We start from the raw sequence: 14,530 nt of genomic DNA on the forward strand, positions 1-14,530 counted from the left end.
GTATGCAATGGTGGCACATGTGGTGTCATTACTTCATTGCTTTGGAGCAATTCTGGTGACAGAGCACTTGGTTGGGGGCGGTGCGGTGGATCTGGAGGGGGCGGCGTTTTGGTGAGCATGGAGTCTTCGGTGGTGCTTCCGTTTGGAGTCGGTTGCTTGGTCGACGTTGAGAGCAGCAGGAGCACCCTTCACATGCCAGTAACGTCGGACGAGCTATGTCAGCTAGGCTCGTGGGATCGAAGCGGCATAGGTTTTCGCTCTTTCGGACCTATCGTTCCTCTTCGGTGTCCTCGAGGTTTGCATGTATGCTCTTGGCAGCCCGGTACAATACGGCGGTTGTCGGTGTGCACTCTGGTAGCAGCGTAGGTGCTCGAGTGCTCGACCGGGTGTGCTGTGTGGTTTTCACTTTCCGGCTTCTTGTATGTATGGTGGTGCTTTAGGTCTAGTCTAGCTAGGCGCTCCTATGGTTTTTGCCCGGTTTTTCATAATAAACTGAGCAGTATGTTTTTCTTTCTTCTTTTTTGGCACTTGTCTTTATGCGGTGCATTCCTCCTTTGAGGGTGTTCTTGTAATGCCTTCTTCTGATCTATGAATTTGGCAGCTCTCCTGCCAACATTCGGGAAAAAAAACTTCACAAATTGATCAAGTTTGTGGAGAACGGCATTTACATCTAAGAATGCCAAATATATACCTTTAGATTCATTATAAGTTGTAGTTTCATATTATATATATATATTTGATATTATAGGAATAAATAGTCTTTTTTATTAATTAACTTGATAAAAGTTTGCAATGTTTGACTTCCCAAAAAAATCCATATACACTATATTATGAAACGGACAAAGTACTTCATAGAGCAATGCTCCGTGCTGGTCAACTGGCGCGAGCTCCAGGCCAGCCACATCCAAACCGCTTGATGCGTTCCTCTTAGACGTGAAATCACCCCTACACGCAGCTCGATTGCAACTTTGTTGGCCCTTCCTGCGGGTGGTACCGATGTTGCTCGGCCATCGTTGTCGTCGTTGTTGTTCTAGCTCCCCCCCCCCCCCCCCCCCCCCCCCAAATCGCATCACCGATGCTCACCATCACTGGTTACAGCAACGATGATCGTCTGTTTGCAACTCCTAGTGATTCCCATCGTAGCATGGCGGTGGCCCGTTGCAGCATCTCGACGTCAGCATCGTGGCATCCACACACGCCAGTCGTAACTTCGGCTCCCTTATTGCAGCCTGCCATCTCGTCGGTCCTAGCAAAAATCGAAGCAAAACGGTTGTAGCTTCCATGGGAGCCGATTGCAGCTTTCCCTCCCTCCTCACTGGCACTGTCGTAGCTTATGCGCGCCGGTTGCTGCTTTCGCCATCGCTGGTTTTAGTGGTGGTGGACCATAGCTTAGCGGCGGGCATGGAGGCACTCGTGCCGGAGATCAACGGTGGGGATGAGAAAGCCACTGGAGCTACACGTAGGACGAGCCGAGAGAGAATGGCCACGAACATGAGTTAGGAAAGAGGTGGCCGGTACAGGATGGCGACGAGCGAACGTGCGAGCATCGAGAACTTGCAAAAAAATAAAATCAAAGGAGCTGAGAGAGGATGGCGACCAGCGCGCAACCAAGAGATGATGACAAGCAAGCGAGCGGCGCTGCAATCGACCGATGTGAATCGTTTTCCTACTACAATAGGTCTGGTTCAGAAAAGACTTACCGGCATGGATTGGTACCAAAAAAGCCCTAGGCAAGCAGACCTAATTCTAACAGCCGGTACGGTAACAATGAAAATGGCTTCTACACATTCATTCAAAGATCGCAGAAAACTAGATAAACAACCTTTTAGGCAAGCAAACTCATTTCAGAAAATTTGCAACCAGGTACGACTCTTACTAGGTTTCAACAGCTAAATCACAATAACAGTAGCACATGACACGAAGAATTCATAGATGAGACAGATTCTGAAAACATCAGCTAGTACAAAACTTGGGCAGGGGAAGTATCCAAGTATCACATGTTCGTTTTGACAAAATGATATAACTGATGATGCGCAGCAACAGCTCAAGCCTTGAGCTTGCCGTAGAACCTCTGCTTCTCGTCCGTGGTCTGGAAGCGACCGTGCCCGAACTTGGAAGAGGTGTCGACGAACTTGAGCTTGATCTCCTCCAGGGCAAGACGAGAGGTCTGCTTCAGCAGGGACTGGCGGAGGGTCACCACACGCTTCTTGGGGCCAACACAGCATCCCTTGATCATCAGGTAGTCAGCCTTCACCACACCATAGTGAGGGAAGCCACCCATGGGAGTGATGTCCTTCTCGGTCCTGTAAGATCAAACCAGTGCATAAGGATCATCACCAGATCCAATTCAAACCAGAAAGTACATAGATGACAGACAAAACAAAAACACACCTGTCGAACTCGGTAGAGGCATCATGAGTTTCCTGTCCAACCTTGCCAATCTTGTAGACCTTCTTGTTCATCTCAGTTCGGTGGTGGTATCCATTCTGACCAGCACGAGCAACAGTGTAGGACACCCTAGCAGGATGCCAGGCACCAATACAGGCAACCTTGCGAAGACCTCTGTGGGTCTTGCGGGGAAGACGGGTGACACCCCAACGTGTCACAACACCTTCGTAACCCTTACCCTTGGTAACTCCGATGATGTCAATCATCTCATCCTTTTGGAAGACTGCATCAATGGGGACTTCCTTCTCAAAGAAGTTGTAACCATAGTCGACCTTATCGGCAATGGTGCCGCCATTGATCTGGATCTCCATGAGGTGAGCCTTCTTCTGCTTCAACCCCTTCATCTTCCTGATCTGTATCACATGAAGAAAGCAACATGAGTAACATTACTGTCACGAGTGAACAACAAGGGCAAAAGATAGAAAGTACCAAGACAATTTCTGACCTGGGTATGGGCGATAACACGGACAACAGTAGCATACTTCTTCATCTTCTCAAGCTGCATCTGGATTTCTTTCTTGCCAGCATCACTGTCATACTTCAGAGCATACTTGGTGAAGGCCTTCTTCTTGCTCTTGCACCAGTTCTTGTAGAACCTTCTCCTGACATCTTCGCTGAGATGCTGTGCCCAGACAGAGTTGAGAGTACGAAGGCCACGAGGAGTCTTCACATAGGCAACAAGTCCAACAATAACAATCGGGGGTGTCTCAACAATGGTGACAGCCTCACATGTCTCCTTCTTGTGTAGCTCTGTGGAATATCAAATGGAGTGTTATCACACATATGCAACAGCCATTTACAAATTCAAATAGAGTTAACTAACAGATTCATGATTCAACTTCTGTAACGCTAGAATGCATTTCAACAGCAATAATGGTGGTAAGGATTCAATTGGGTAAAAAAAGAACGTGAACATAGACAGAAGTTAGTAAACATACTGGAACCAGGCTTCTCAACCTCACGCACAATGTGGGTCATCCCAGCCTTGTAGCCAAGGAAGGCAGTGAGGTGGCATTTCTTGGATTGGTCATCTCTGGGAAAGGCCTTCACTGCAATTAAGACAGGCAAATATTAGATTGATATAACAAAATCAATGGAATGTCTGATTTTCGCAATGACTGGAAGCAGCATTGAAGAATCAAACAAGCAGTGTGCCACATGCCACTGATGTAATCACAGGGAAAGCTAAAAACACTACGAATTTGAAAGAAGCAATTTACTACAGTAAACATTTGCTGAATGTGCTAGTATTTGGCATCTTTCCAGACTAGCAAAATTTGACTGAAAACTGGTGCACAAATGCAAGTGTAATCTATGACAAATGTTGTCAACAATAGTTTACCGGCTGTGTTCCTTACATACACATGAAAAACAGCATTGCGGTAACAACAAAACTAATTGAAAACGTGCAAATTAAGGATTACAGGTTGCACAGAAACTAATTGAAAACTCCAACTAAGGACTAGGTCAGGAGGAAATCTATGGACGCGAAATTATGGCATGGATTCCTAGTTACGAGCCTACTACCGCACATGAAAAGGCCACTAACCCAAGCATGTTCCAACAAAAAGCAACGCACCCAAACAATCTATCCTAACAAGCCGGCTCGCCTCACTGATCTACTCAACATACAAACAGAGCATAGCACGGCTACATCTGCAGGTGGAGAGTAACTAAGCAAGCAGGCATACCCTTTCCGCGGTGGCGCGAGCACCGCTTCCTGGGGAGGAAACCGAGGGATCCGTGCCTCGGGTGCTCGAACTTACGGTGCGACATCTTCCCTTCCTTCCCCTGCGGATAACAAATCAGGAATCCATCAGATCCAGGCAGCACAAGAGCGCAACGAAACGACCACGAGTTCACGACTTGGGGCGGCGGCGGCAGAGCCTGGCGGCAACGAAATGCCATCCGCCGTCGACGGTGAGAAGAGAGCAGAGACGATGGAAAGGGAGGAGGAGGCTCAGTTTACCTGCGGAGGTGGAGGCGGCGGCGGATGGGGGAGGGTGGTGTGTGGAGGAGGAGGGCACGTAAACCCTAGGAGAGCTTATATAAAGAGGGACCCCAGGGTGAGGGTTTTGTTCGGTCGGACGGAAATGCCCCTTGCGGATCTTGCTAGGGCTAATGAGGCCTGGCCCGTTTTCTCTGCTCTACGTGTGGGTTCCGGCCCAATGTGTTCTCTAGGAAAAGAAAAGGTTACTCTGCTTTCTCTCCCCCATAAAAAAATTATAAGGCCTGGCTCAAGCTGGGAGGGTCGATGACGTATGTCGACCCAAGCCGCATCAAGATAGTCTAAACTTGCATATATCATTGTACTTTTTCTTTTATTATGAAAAAACCTCTGAATATGAGGGCTTTGAAGAGTCATTTCCTAAAATGCCTTCTTGGTGAAAAACAAACGAGGGGGTCTATGAAGGTATATTCCAAAATCCATCGACATTTTGTTGTTTTGTTCTTATTTGTCCGCGTAAGTTGCAATAGGTGTGTAAGAAGATCCCACACTGGAGCACTCCACTAGCGGCCTTCCTGAAGTTCCATGTAGATGAAACGTTAGTAAGTCTATCGAGGAGCTTTAGAGGGATTTGTCAAACATGTGAGGTGTATCACAATGGTGCTTCGATGGTCGTCACCAGTAGTATGATTGATCCGGTAACCTTTATCCCTAGTGTAGGAGATGGATGGTCGCGAGTTGGTTACCGTGTCTGTTGACGTATAATGTGCTGCCTAGTCTCTTCCATCAGATCGGTCTTTTGGTTGCATGGTTAGAGTATGCACTTCTACATGGTATCGGAGCTAAGAGGTCTTGAGTTCAAGACCCGGCTGGTGCAATTAAATTGCAGCCCACTTTCGGTCCCCGTTAAGGCCTGAGGGAGCCACACGTGAGGGGAACTGTTGACGTATAATGTGCTGCCTAGTCTCTTCCATCAGATCGATCTTTAAAATGTAAAGTGCAACGTAGAATCCCGTGTTATGGTTAAGCATCACATTTGGCTGCTTTAGTCACCGAACATCTGCACTGCACCTTTCAATATTTTGCTGTTTTAAAGCACTAATAGGGTAATAGCTTCCAAAATCATCTCCCCTTTCTTTATGTCGAGAACTTCACGTCTGTAAGTTACATGCAGTACTACCACAAGATGAAAAAGCAGTGTATTCTATTCTCAAATGAAAGCTTTCATTCTTGAGTACGGCTCCACAGCCACTCTCAAACTGTGTGTCTCCTATGGGCATTCATTGTAACTATATTTTTCTCTTCAAAAAATCATGTTCGAGAGCATTAGAACACGCACCCTACAACACTAGCCATCATCAAATTGCTACGGGTAGCGGATGGGACGGAAGTAGGTCAACCAGGGAAGGAGAAGGTGCGAAGGAGGATAAAGGAGAGGTGAATATAAGGAGGCGAAGTCGACGAGGACAAAGGTGACGATGGCACAATCAATAACGATGGATGAGGGGGTTATGAGGTTCACGAGAGAAGATATGCCAAATACGGTGACACTGCAAGGGAAGGAAGAGGAAGGAGAAGGAATCAACAGATGTGGGAAAGATTAGCACAAACCCAACACGAAAAAGCCTTTGTATGTGTGCGATTTTCGTATGACACTATATGTCCAGCCATCCATGCATAGCATAAAGTGCAGCACATCCGTCAGATTGTGCAGCACATCCATCAGATTGTCAATCGTATCAGGATCATACATTAAGTGTCGGATGTGCGGTAGTTCCATTCCTTTATCTCTATGTTCTGTTTCAGTGAGTTCCTATATTGAATATAGTGGGGAACAACACACATTGGTATAGATGCAACTGAAGTTCACCATATTACACGAAAAATGACTTTGATATTACTTGGCAAAGGCAGATCCCCGAAGAACAAAACTATAACGGCCAGACACAATTACATGAATCAATTATACTTATGTGCTATAATCTCTACACCTGATGGCAAATACTCATGCAACTTAAACTCCATCTCTCAAGTCAAGAATACCAAAACGAAAAGGATGATGAAAAGAACCACCAAGAAAGCTATCATCATGATCTGCCCTTTCAAGCTGGCCTTTTTCAGAACCATAGCCACTCTTTTCTGCAAATCAAAAACGGGGGAGAAGTTCAGTCCATTGGAATATATATTATTTGTGCTCGCTGCAGTAATATGTTGCAAAAACATGCAAGGAACTCCAAACAACGTGTCCTGGGCTATAGTAAAAGATATAAGGCATACCTGCACAAAATCGAGCCGGTTGGAGGTAGTTTCCATGTCGAGGCTTAGTTCACCTAGAAGTTTTTCCTGATGAATGTAAAAAAAGGAGATAAGTACCGATGTGAGAAAGACATGACGTCTTATGGCACAATATAGTTAACCAAGCTCTTCATGTATATAGGAAAAGAAAGCAGCCAACAAAGGAAATCTAAATCATCCCATATTCTTAATGTTAGCGAGTACCTGTCCAACAAGCTCTTCGTGTATTGTGAGACCTACACCTCCAATTCGCTGGACACTAGCACTGAGCGCATCCAACTCATCATCCTGACGCCTATTGCAGAAGTACAACCATTTATTAATGGTAGTTTAAGAGCAGCTCATACAAGTACGAAAAAAAAACTAGAATTGTCCTCTGGAAGGTAGCATTACGTAAAATGCAGAGCTTCTACTTACAACATCATGATTCCGTGAGGAAGAAGTTCAATTCATTTTCTAAGTCTTAGGTTCTTATCTTTAAGTCTTAATTTCTTCGTTCTCAATAGATATATGGGCAAACATAGATCTTACGAGACAAGCTAAGTTTGTATAGAAGTTACTTCATCAGGAGCATCTGTTGATCAGATTCTGAAGCAATGAAGTCATCGTTATCCTGAGCAATGTGCTGCTTGGATCTGCCTAGTTCAGAAGGATTGACTGAACGTCCAAAGGCAGTCTTGTGCTTTCCAGCTTCAACATTCCTCCGTATGGATACTACCTAGAACATTTTCAAGTTCGTTACATACTATATCATATTCAATTTGCTACTGAACTTCGGGTTGTAGCTTAATCATTCATGTTAGCAGCAACATTGGCAAATATTCTGTAATAACATACCTGGTTGCGGGCGGTGCTAGTCCAGTTCCTCCGTTTCCCAATTTCAACCTCGTTAAGTCCATAGTAAGCTGGATCTCTCTCAGCAACAGAAATTGCCTTCTCTAACTCATCCACCTTAATTGCAACATTAAAGGCAGAAAACAGCTCAGAAATGGAACACGGTAAATACGACAAAAGGATGAGCACATGATTTGTACAACGACCAACTCTTAACCTTATCAATACGATATCATTGCCCAAAATATGACAAATACAATAAGAATATTCCTAAGATGGATTCGGTGCATCCCGGACAAAGGATTAGAATATTGCTATAGATATGGTTGTAAACTAGTGTACCTGCCATTGGACGCTCTCACAGGTGGTTAGCAGTTCTCTGGTAAGATGCACATACTCTCCTGTATTTTCAGGTGCTTGCTTCCATTGATTAAAAGTATCTTGTACTTTGTCAATCTGTACAACAATGGGGCAATGAAACAAGTTGTTATAGACATCATGGAAGAAAATAAAGAGACTGGTTCTAGGAATTCTTGAGAATAATTTTACAGGAAGGGAAAGGAATACATTATTGTCAACAAAAAATTCAAAACCCAATGGACAGAAAACTCTGGATGTATGCATATATGCAGCAATCAGGCATCATAGACAAGCTTCTCTGCAGGACACCAAACATGCACAAGATGCACGTAAACTAAGCAGCAGGTAGCACACACCCAAAATGTTTGGTCTCCATCTCAGATTTACACCGTCAATATTCACCAAGTCCTGCAATGGATCCAAAGCTGTAAACGCATGCACCCGGGATCCGAACCCACAAAGCCCCAATACAGGTAACCCACATTACCGGACCTCGTAGGAGCCAGAAGAATCGCGGATCATGGCTAGAGCATAACATCCCAGATTCGTGAATAGCGAAATGTAGAAACTAGAAACAAATTAAATATGAAATCGGGCGGGTGCAGGAGCGGGGAAGTGGGGAGGGAGGTCACTCACGGAATCCTGGATCTCGTCCTTGACGATGTAGAAGGGGTCCTGCGCGGGGGTCATGCTCTCATCGCCCTCCGGGGCAGATCTCGATCGGGAGCAGCTGGATCCGGGGAAGGAAGGGAGGGAGCGATGAGCTGATCTGAACACCTCCTCCTCCGCTCGCTCGCTCGCCCGGTTTGGTGGCACCGCCGAGGGAGAAGACGACCGGGGCAAACAAAATTATTTCTGGACCAATAAGTTGGTGGCCCACATTAATGGGCCGAGTGAGCTTACAGGCTTCACAGGCTGGGCCTCTAAGTATGTATGGGTTACCTAAACCGGTTTTGACGTTTATAACCATCTATTCTTTTATTGGAACTGTCACGGTTTGGGTAATCCCACGACAGTTCGAGAGGTGCGTGAGTTCACCACCAAATTTACCCCGGCCGTGTTATGTCTTGTTGAAACACAATTACCTAGAGCACGTGCCGAATTGTTGGCTCAGTCTTTCGGTTATAATAAAGTTTTTGCAGTAGGAAGTACTGGTAGGAGTGGAGGTCTTGTAATATTTTGGAATGATGAAATAAAGTTGGAGATTGTGGGTTGTTCTAGGTATAATATAGACTGCACAATTCATGAACTTGGCCCCTCACCGTGGAGACTGACATGCATATACGGCGAGGCACAAGTTGCTGATCGTTATAAGACATGGGACACCCTTTGTTCCATCGTGGGAGTCACTAGCCTACCTTGGGTAGTTCTGGGCGACTTTAATGAGGTTCTATTATAGTCAGGGCATGATGGAGTCAAAGCGAGCTAATATACAGATGCAGGGTTTCAGAGATGCGTTGGATACCTGCGGCCTAGTTGATCTAGGCTTCAAGGGGAGAATGTGGACTGTTGAAAAGAGGGTTGCAGGGGGCTCGTACACAAGAGTCCGGGTAGACCGGGCGGTCGCTGATGCGGCGTGGAATGCAATCTTCCCAGCAACCGAAGTAGAGAACCTTACATTCGTTTGTTCTGATCATGGACCGATATTATTAAAATTTGCAGAAGAGGATGTCTCAAGCAAACCGAAGAGGATTTCATATATGAATTAATGTGGGAAAGGCACTCCAATCTGGAGTCGTTTGTGCAAACAGAGTGGGGAGGAGGCCCGCCAGTGGCTTCAGTTCATGAATCACATGGCAAGTTAAAATTGCTATGAGAAAATTTATTACACTGGGACAGAAACACTTTTGGAAGCGCCAAGGGAGAAATTGAACAACTGAAGCGCCAGCTTGAAGCCCTTATAAACATTCAGGGTCGTTTGGGCCCCAGCCGGCTGGAAATTAAGATCACTGACCGACTGGTGGAACTTTACCAAAGGGAAGAAATACGACAGAGGCAGAGATCGAGGGTAGACTGGTTAACACACATGGAGATAAAAACACTCATTATTTCCATATGCGAGCTTCTATGAGGCGTAGAAAGAACCGGATTAAGGCTTTGGCTAGGCCGGATGGACAAATGACAGATGATACAAGGGAACTGGAGGAGATGACGACGGAGTTCTATAAGACGCTTTACACTTCACAAGGTTGCAACAACATGCAACATGTACTGGACACAGTCCCTTGAAAGATTACAGATGACATGAGAGCCCTCTTGACTTACAGTATATGGAGGCTGAAGTGAAAACTGCTCTATACCAAATGTTACCGACAAAGGCGCCGGGGCCGAACGGGTTTCCCGCCCACTTCTTCCAGAAACATTGGGGTGTGTGTGGGGCCGAGGTGACAACAGTGGTCCTCAAAATCATTGAGGGGCAGGAAAGCGCTGAAGGTATAAACCAAACGTATTTGGTGTTGAGCCCTTAGGTAAAAGACCCAACATTATTTTCGCAATTCCGTCCTATTAGTCTATGTAATGTACTACTATACAAGATAGCTTCAAAGGTGGTGGCCAATCGACTAAAGATGGTACTACCAGAGATCATTTCCACGGAGCAATCAACTTTCGTACCAGGGAGACTGGTCACGGATAACATCATAGTTGCTTATGAATGTTTGCACTTTATGAAGAGGAAAAGAGCTGCTGAGCACCGTCAGTGTGCCCTGAAACTAGACATGATGAAGGAGTACAATAGGGTCGAATGGGATTATCTGAGAGCAATTATGACCAAGTTAGGTTTTTCTCAAACACTACTGGAATTAGCTAATTTGCCGTCTGCCAAGGCTTTGTCGCCCGCTAGCTGACGGCAAAGAAGGTCTTTGCCGTCCGCTTGCAGAAAACGGACGGCAAAGAGTAGGCAGATGGCAAAGAACGGTCTTTGCCATCTGCCTACTCTTTGCCGTCAGCTAGCGGACGGCAAAGAGGGTGGTGGTCCCCACTAACGAGCTGATTAAAAAAAACTTAACGCCCCCCTGTTTGCCGTCAGCTAGCGGACGACAAAGAGGAAAAAAAGCTGACGGCAAAGGTTTGGCGGACGGCAAAGAACTAACCTACCTAACGGCGAGACCCACCCGCCCTGGATCCATCTCTCTGTTTCTCTCCTCTCTCCTCCCCGAGCCACCACGCCGCCGCCCCGCCGCCCGCCGTCGCCCCCACCCCGTGCCGCCGCCCCCGCCACCCGCCGCCGCCCCCACCCCCTGCCGCCGCCCCCGCCACCCGCCGCCGCCGCCCCACCCCGTGCCGCCGCCCCCGCCACCCGCCGCCACCCCCACCAGCCGCCCCCACCACCTGCCGCCGCCCCCGCCACCCACCAGCCGCCCCCGCCACTCGCCGCCACCCCCCACCATCCGCCACCCCCCACCACCCGCCGTTGCCCCCACCCTGTGCCGTCGCCTCACCACCCCGCCGCCCCGGCGCCCCACCACCCCGGCGTCGCCGCCGCCCCCGCCACCCGCCATCGCGGTCCGGTGAGTTATTTTTCTTTTCTTTTTTTTGCTGTTTAATTGTTAGTGTTAGGTTTAGTGCTAGATATATATGTGTTAGTGTTAGATTTAGTGCATGGGTTTTAGATCATTAGTCATATAATTAAAAGAAGTAGAAAAAAGATGAAAAAAGAAGAAGAAGAAAAGAAGAATATGTAGAAGGGGAATAAGAAGAAGAAGAAGAAGAGGAGGGGAGAAGAAGAAGAAGAAGAAGAAGAAGAAAGTGTAGGAGAAGAAGAGGAGGGGAGAAGAAGAAGAATAAAGTGTAGGAGAAGAAGAGGAGGGGAGGAGAAGAAGAAGAAGAAAAGAAGAAAAGAAGAAAAGAAGAATATGTAGAAGGTGCTCTTTGGACCGCCACCCGCCGCCGCACCACCAGCCACCCACCGCCACCCCCACCACCCGCCGCCACCACCCGCCCACCCACCGCCTCTCGCCCCGTCGCCCCGACCACCTGCCGCCCCCCTTGCCCCGTCGCCCCACCGCCCGCCGCCGCCCCCTCGCCCCGTCTCCCCGCACCCCTCCCCTGCGGCGCCCCTTCCACGCCGGTCAGCCGCCCCCTCCCCTCCCCTGCGTGGCCATCCCCGCCCCGTCCCGCCGCGGCCTCCCCCTCCACCGGGCCGCCGCGGGGCGGGGATGGCCGCCGCGGTATTCAATTTTTTTATGTTGTACTTGATGATGATACATAAGTGATATACATATTATTATTCATGTCGGTATTTTTTTATGTTGTACTAATTTCGTTTACTCTTTGTCATGGCAGGTGTTGAAAGATGGTGGGCGCTGGTCGGGAGCGCTCCGAGGCCCCTTCTTCGTCGGCGCGTGGTGGGAGGTCTTCCATTCCACACGCACCTCACCGCCGAGCGTTGCTGGACAGTATGGCGACACCGCCGGGCCCTTCGTCGTCGACAGCGGTGCCCAGCAGGGGACGAGGTAAGGGAGGGAAGAAGAGAGGAGTTGGAGCACGTGGTCGCGGGGGAGGAGGTAGGGTGACTGCTAGGGCGCCTTCCTCGCCGCCGCCCCCAGCTGTTTCACCCGAGCACATGACTGCTAGGGTGGACTCGTCTGAGGAGGAGGCTACACGGACTCCGGTCCATGAGCCTTCGGCCCACGAGCCTTGGGTCGACGCGCCTTCGGCCCACGAGACCCCGGAGGAGCACACGTCTGGATGGGGTACCTGGCCGGATGAGCCCGAGGGGCCGAGTGGCCATGCTGATGATGGCGGGGAGCCGACTGATATTGAGGAGGAGGGGGCATCGTCTACCAGCGTGGTTGTACACGGCTCCCGTCCGTGCCGGTGACCCGCGAGCAGAGGTGGTTGATTCCCTGATGGGGAGAGGTAAGTGCATTTAATCCTTTTGTACCTTCTGCATTCACGTTTCTTCAAATATCTAATGCGTTGGCCTTGTCATGCTGTAGGGGTTGGGACCACCATCATAGTGTCCGCCGGCCCAACTCCGTCCTTGGAGTGCTTTGCCGGCAAAACTTCCCGGGGTTTGTCACGTTGCCTGGTGAGGGTCGGCTTCCAGAGCTTGGATTGAGCTGGGAGCACTACTTGGCTGCCCCGGACCCGCCGGGTGAGATTATCGACGGTGTCTTGTGCGACACGAGGGCAGATGTGGTGATCAGAAAGTTCTGGGTAATTTCTCCTTTACACATTTAAAAATCTTCAACTAGCTAGTTATTAATTGTACTAATCAATATTGTCTCATTTGATTGCAGGCATTCTACAGGTGTGAGGAGGGATACGAGGAGGAGGCGGCAAATGTTATCGAGAACGTCTGCAAGCGCCTACTACAGAACTTACGGCACGAGGCTCGGGTGCAGGCTGTTCGAGACTACTACGCCTTGCGTGGTATCAAGAAGCCCAAGCCGGCGTGCCACGATAAGTTCCTGAGTAAGGAGTAGCACATGAAGGTAATTCTTAAGGCCTTGTACTTACTTCCTTCATTTAGTAATTCATAGCCGTAGCGCTCAAGTTTCTATTTGCTAACTTAGGCGCCTCCGAGATGGTGTGCGGATCGGATGGATTGGTGGGAGGTGTTGGTCAATGAGTGGTGCTCAAAAGAATGGCTAGCCGTACACAACGCGGCCAAGGACAAACGTGCCCAAATGGAAGGTGTGCCACACCATCAAGGCAACTCCAACTTATATCAGTTCGGGTGGAACTGGGTATGTGGTTTGCTTCATGATTCATGCAATTCATTCATCATGCTAGCTTGAGCCCTTTAATTACTAATTTACTTTGTTTCTCTCTTTCAGGCACGCTACAATAAGGCGGATAAGGTGCTAGAGGTGTACGACCTGTATGCCATGGCCCACACTGCCTCTTTCAAGAAAGTCAAGGCATTCTCTCCGTCTGACCTCGATGATGCAAACAACTTCACCAACATCTCCTCCCATGACAAGCTCGTGAAATATAGAGATGAGGGGAAGGCGAGGAAAGGGGAGGACTTTAACCCGAGCCAGGGTCCCATTGATCCAGAGCTGGTGATGATATCTGGTGGCGGGAGGTCCCATGGCTCCATAGCCATTGGAGATGGACTTATCCGTTGTCCTAGCACTCTCCCGGAGATCAGGGCGCGCCAGTCGAGCTCCGCTCCTGAGATAAGGCCTCGTGAACGGCCAATCCAACTCGCCATCAAGGTTAGTTATACATACTCAGTTATCTTTCTCCATTACATTGTCTGTGCTTCCATCAATGATTACAAATGGTAACGAGGAGTGGTGTTGCAGGCTGCTATACAGAGTGAGAGAGATAGAACGGAGAAACTTTTGGCGGAGGCGGCGGAGAGGCAGCGGGAGTTGGAGGAGAGGACGACAACGATGTTGGAGGAGGAGAGGGCACGGAATGACATGCAGGCAAGGGCCATGTACGAGCTCCTTGTGGTAAGTTTCTTCTGCAGATTAGCCAAAACATTCATGTAGTGTTTGTCTCATTACTAACTAGTATGACTGAGTCGTCAAAACCAAATATGCAGTCTGTGTGCGAGAAGACCGGTCAGACCACTCCGCCGATGCCAGTGATTGCTCCTGGGACCACGGTGAGTTTAATATGAATGGACATTACTTGCTAGTCTTAACATTTGAGTGTTATCATGCTAACGAGACATTGGAAATGATC

At 48.4% G+C, this 14,530-nt stretch overlaps 1 protein-coding gene across 2 annotated transcripts; it reads right to left on the reverse strand.

Moving 5' to 3' along the window:
* Positions 1-1,823: 1,823 nt before the first annotated feature.
* On the reverse strand, positions 1,824-8,777 carry LOC109739518 (large ribosomal subunit protein uL3). 2 transcript variants are annotated; one of them, XM_020298605.4, is made up of 12 exons: positions 8,522-8,777; positions 7,868-7,981; positions 7,529-7,642; positions 7,252-7,409; positions 6,896-6,986; positions 6,674-6,739; positions 6,440-6,535; positions 4,140-4,239; positions 3,387-3,497; positions 2,894-3,198; positions 2,392-2,801; positions 1,824-2,303 (listed from the first exon to the last, which is right to left on the reverse strand). In XM_020298605.4, exons 1-12 carry the CDS (start codon positions 8,573-8,575, stop codon positions 2,045-2,047), a joined length of 1,878 nt encoding a protein of 625 aa, XP_020154194.2. In that variant the 5' UTR covers positions 8,576-8,777; the 3' UTR covers positions 1,824-2,044. The 2 variants fall into 2 exon arrangements, with proteins under 2 accessions (XP_020154194.2, XP_020154157.1); XM_020298568.4 differs by lacking the exons at positions 6,440-6,535; positions 6,674-6,739; positions 6,896-6,986; ... (2 more) ...; positions 7,868-7,981; positions 8,522-8,777 and adding an exon at positions 4,418-4,545.
* Between the last annotated feature and the right edge of the window lie 5,753 nt (positions 8,778-14,530).

Source organism: Aegilops tauschii, chromosome 4, assembly GCF_002575655.3.
Source record: "Aegilops tauschii subsp. strangulata cultivar AL8/78 chromosome 4, Aet v6.0, whole genome shotgun sequence".
In the NCBI taxonomy this organism is placed as follows: Eukaryota; Viridiplantae; Streptophyta; class Magnoliopsida; order Poales; family Poaceae; genus Aegilops; species Aegilops tauschii.

Excerpts from the sequence above, each read along its gene's own strand:
- LOC109739518 (XM_020298605.4), bottom strand. The coding sequence starts at position 8,575 with ATGACCCCCGCGCAGGACCCCTTCTACATCGTCAAGGACGAGATCCAG. Across the intron at positions 7,643-7,867 it reads GTGAGAGCGTCCAATGGCAG|GTGGATGAGTTAGAGAAGGC; the intron begins GTACACTAGTTT and ends GTTGCAATTAAG. Across the intron at positions 6,987-7,251 it reads CAACAGATGCTCCTGATGAA|GCGTCAGGATGATGAGTTGG; the intron begins GTAACTTCTATA and ends CTTCTGCAATAG.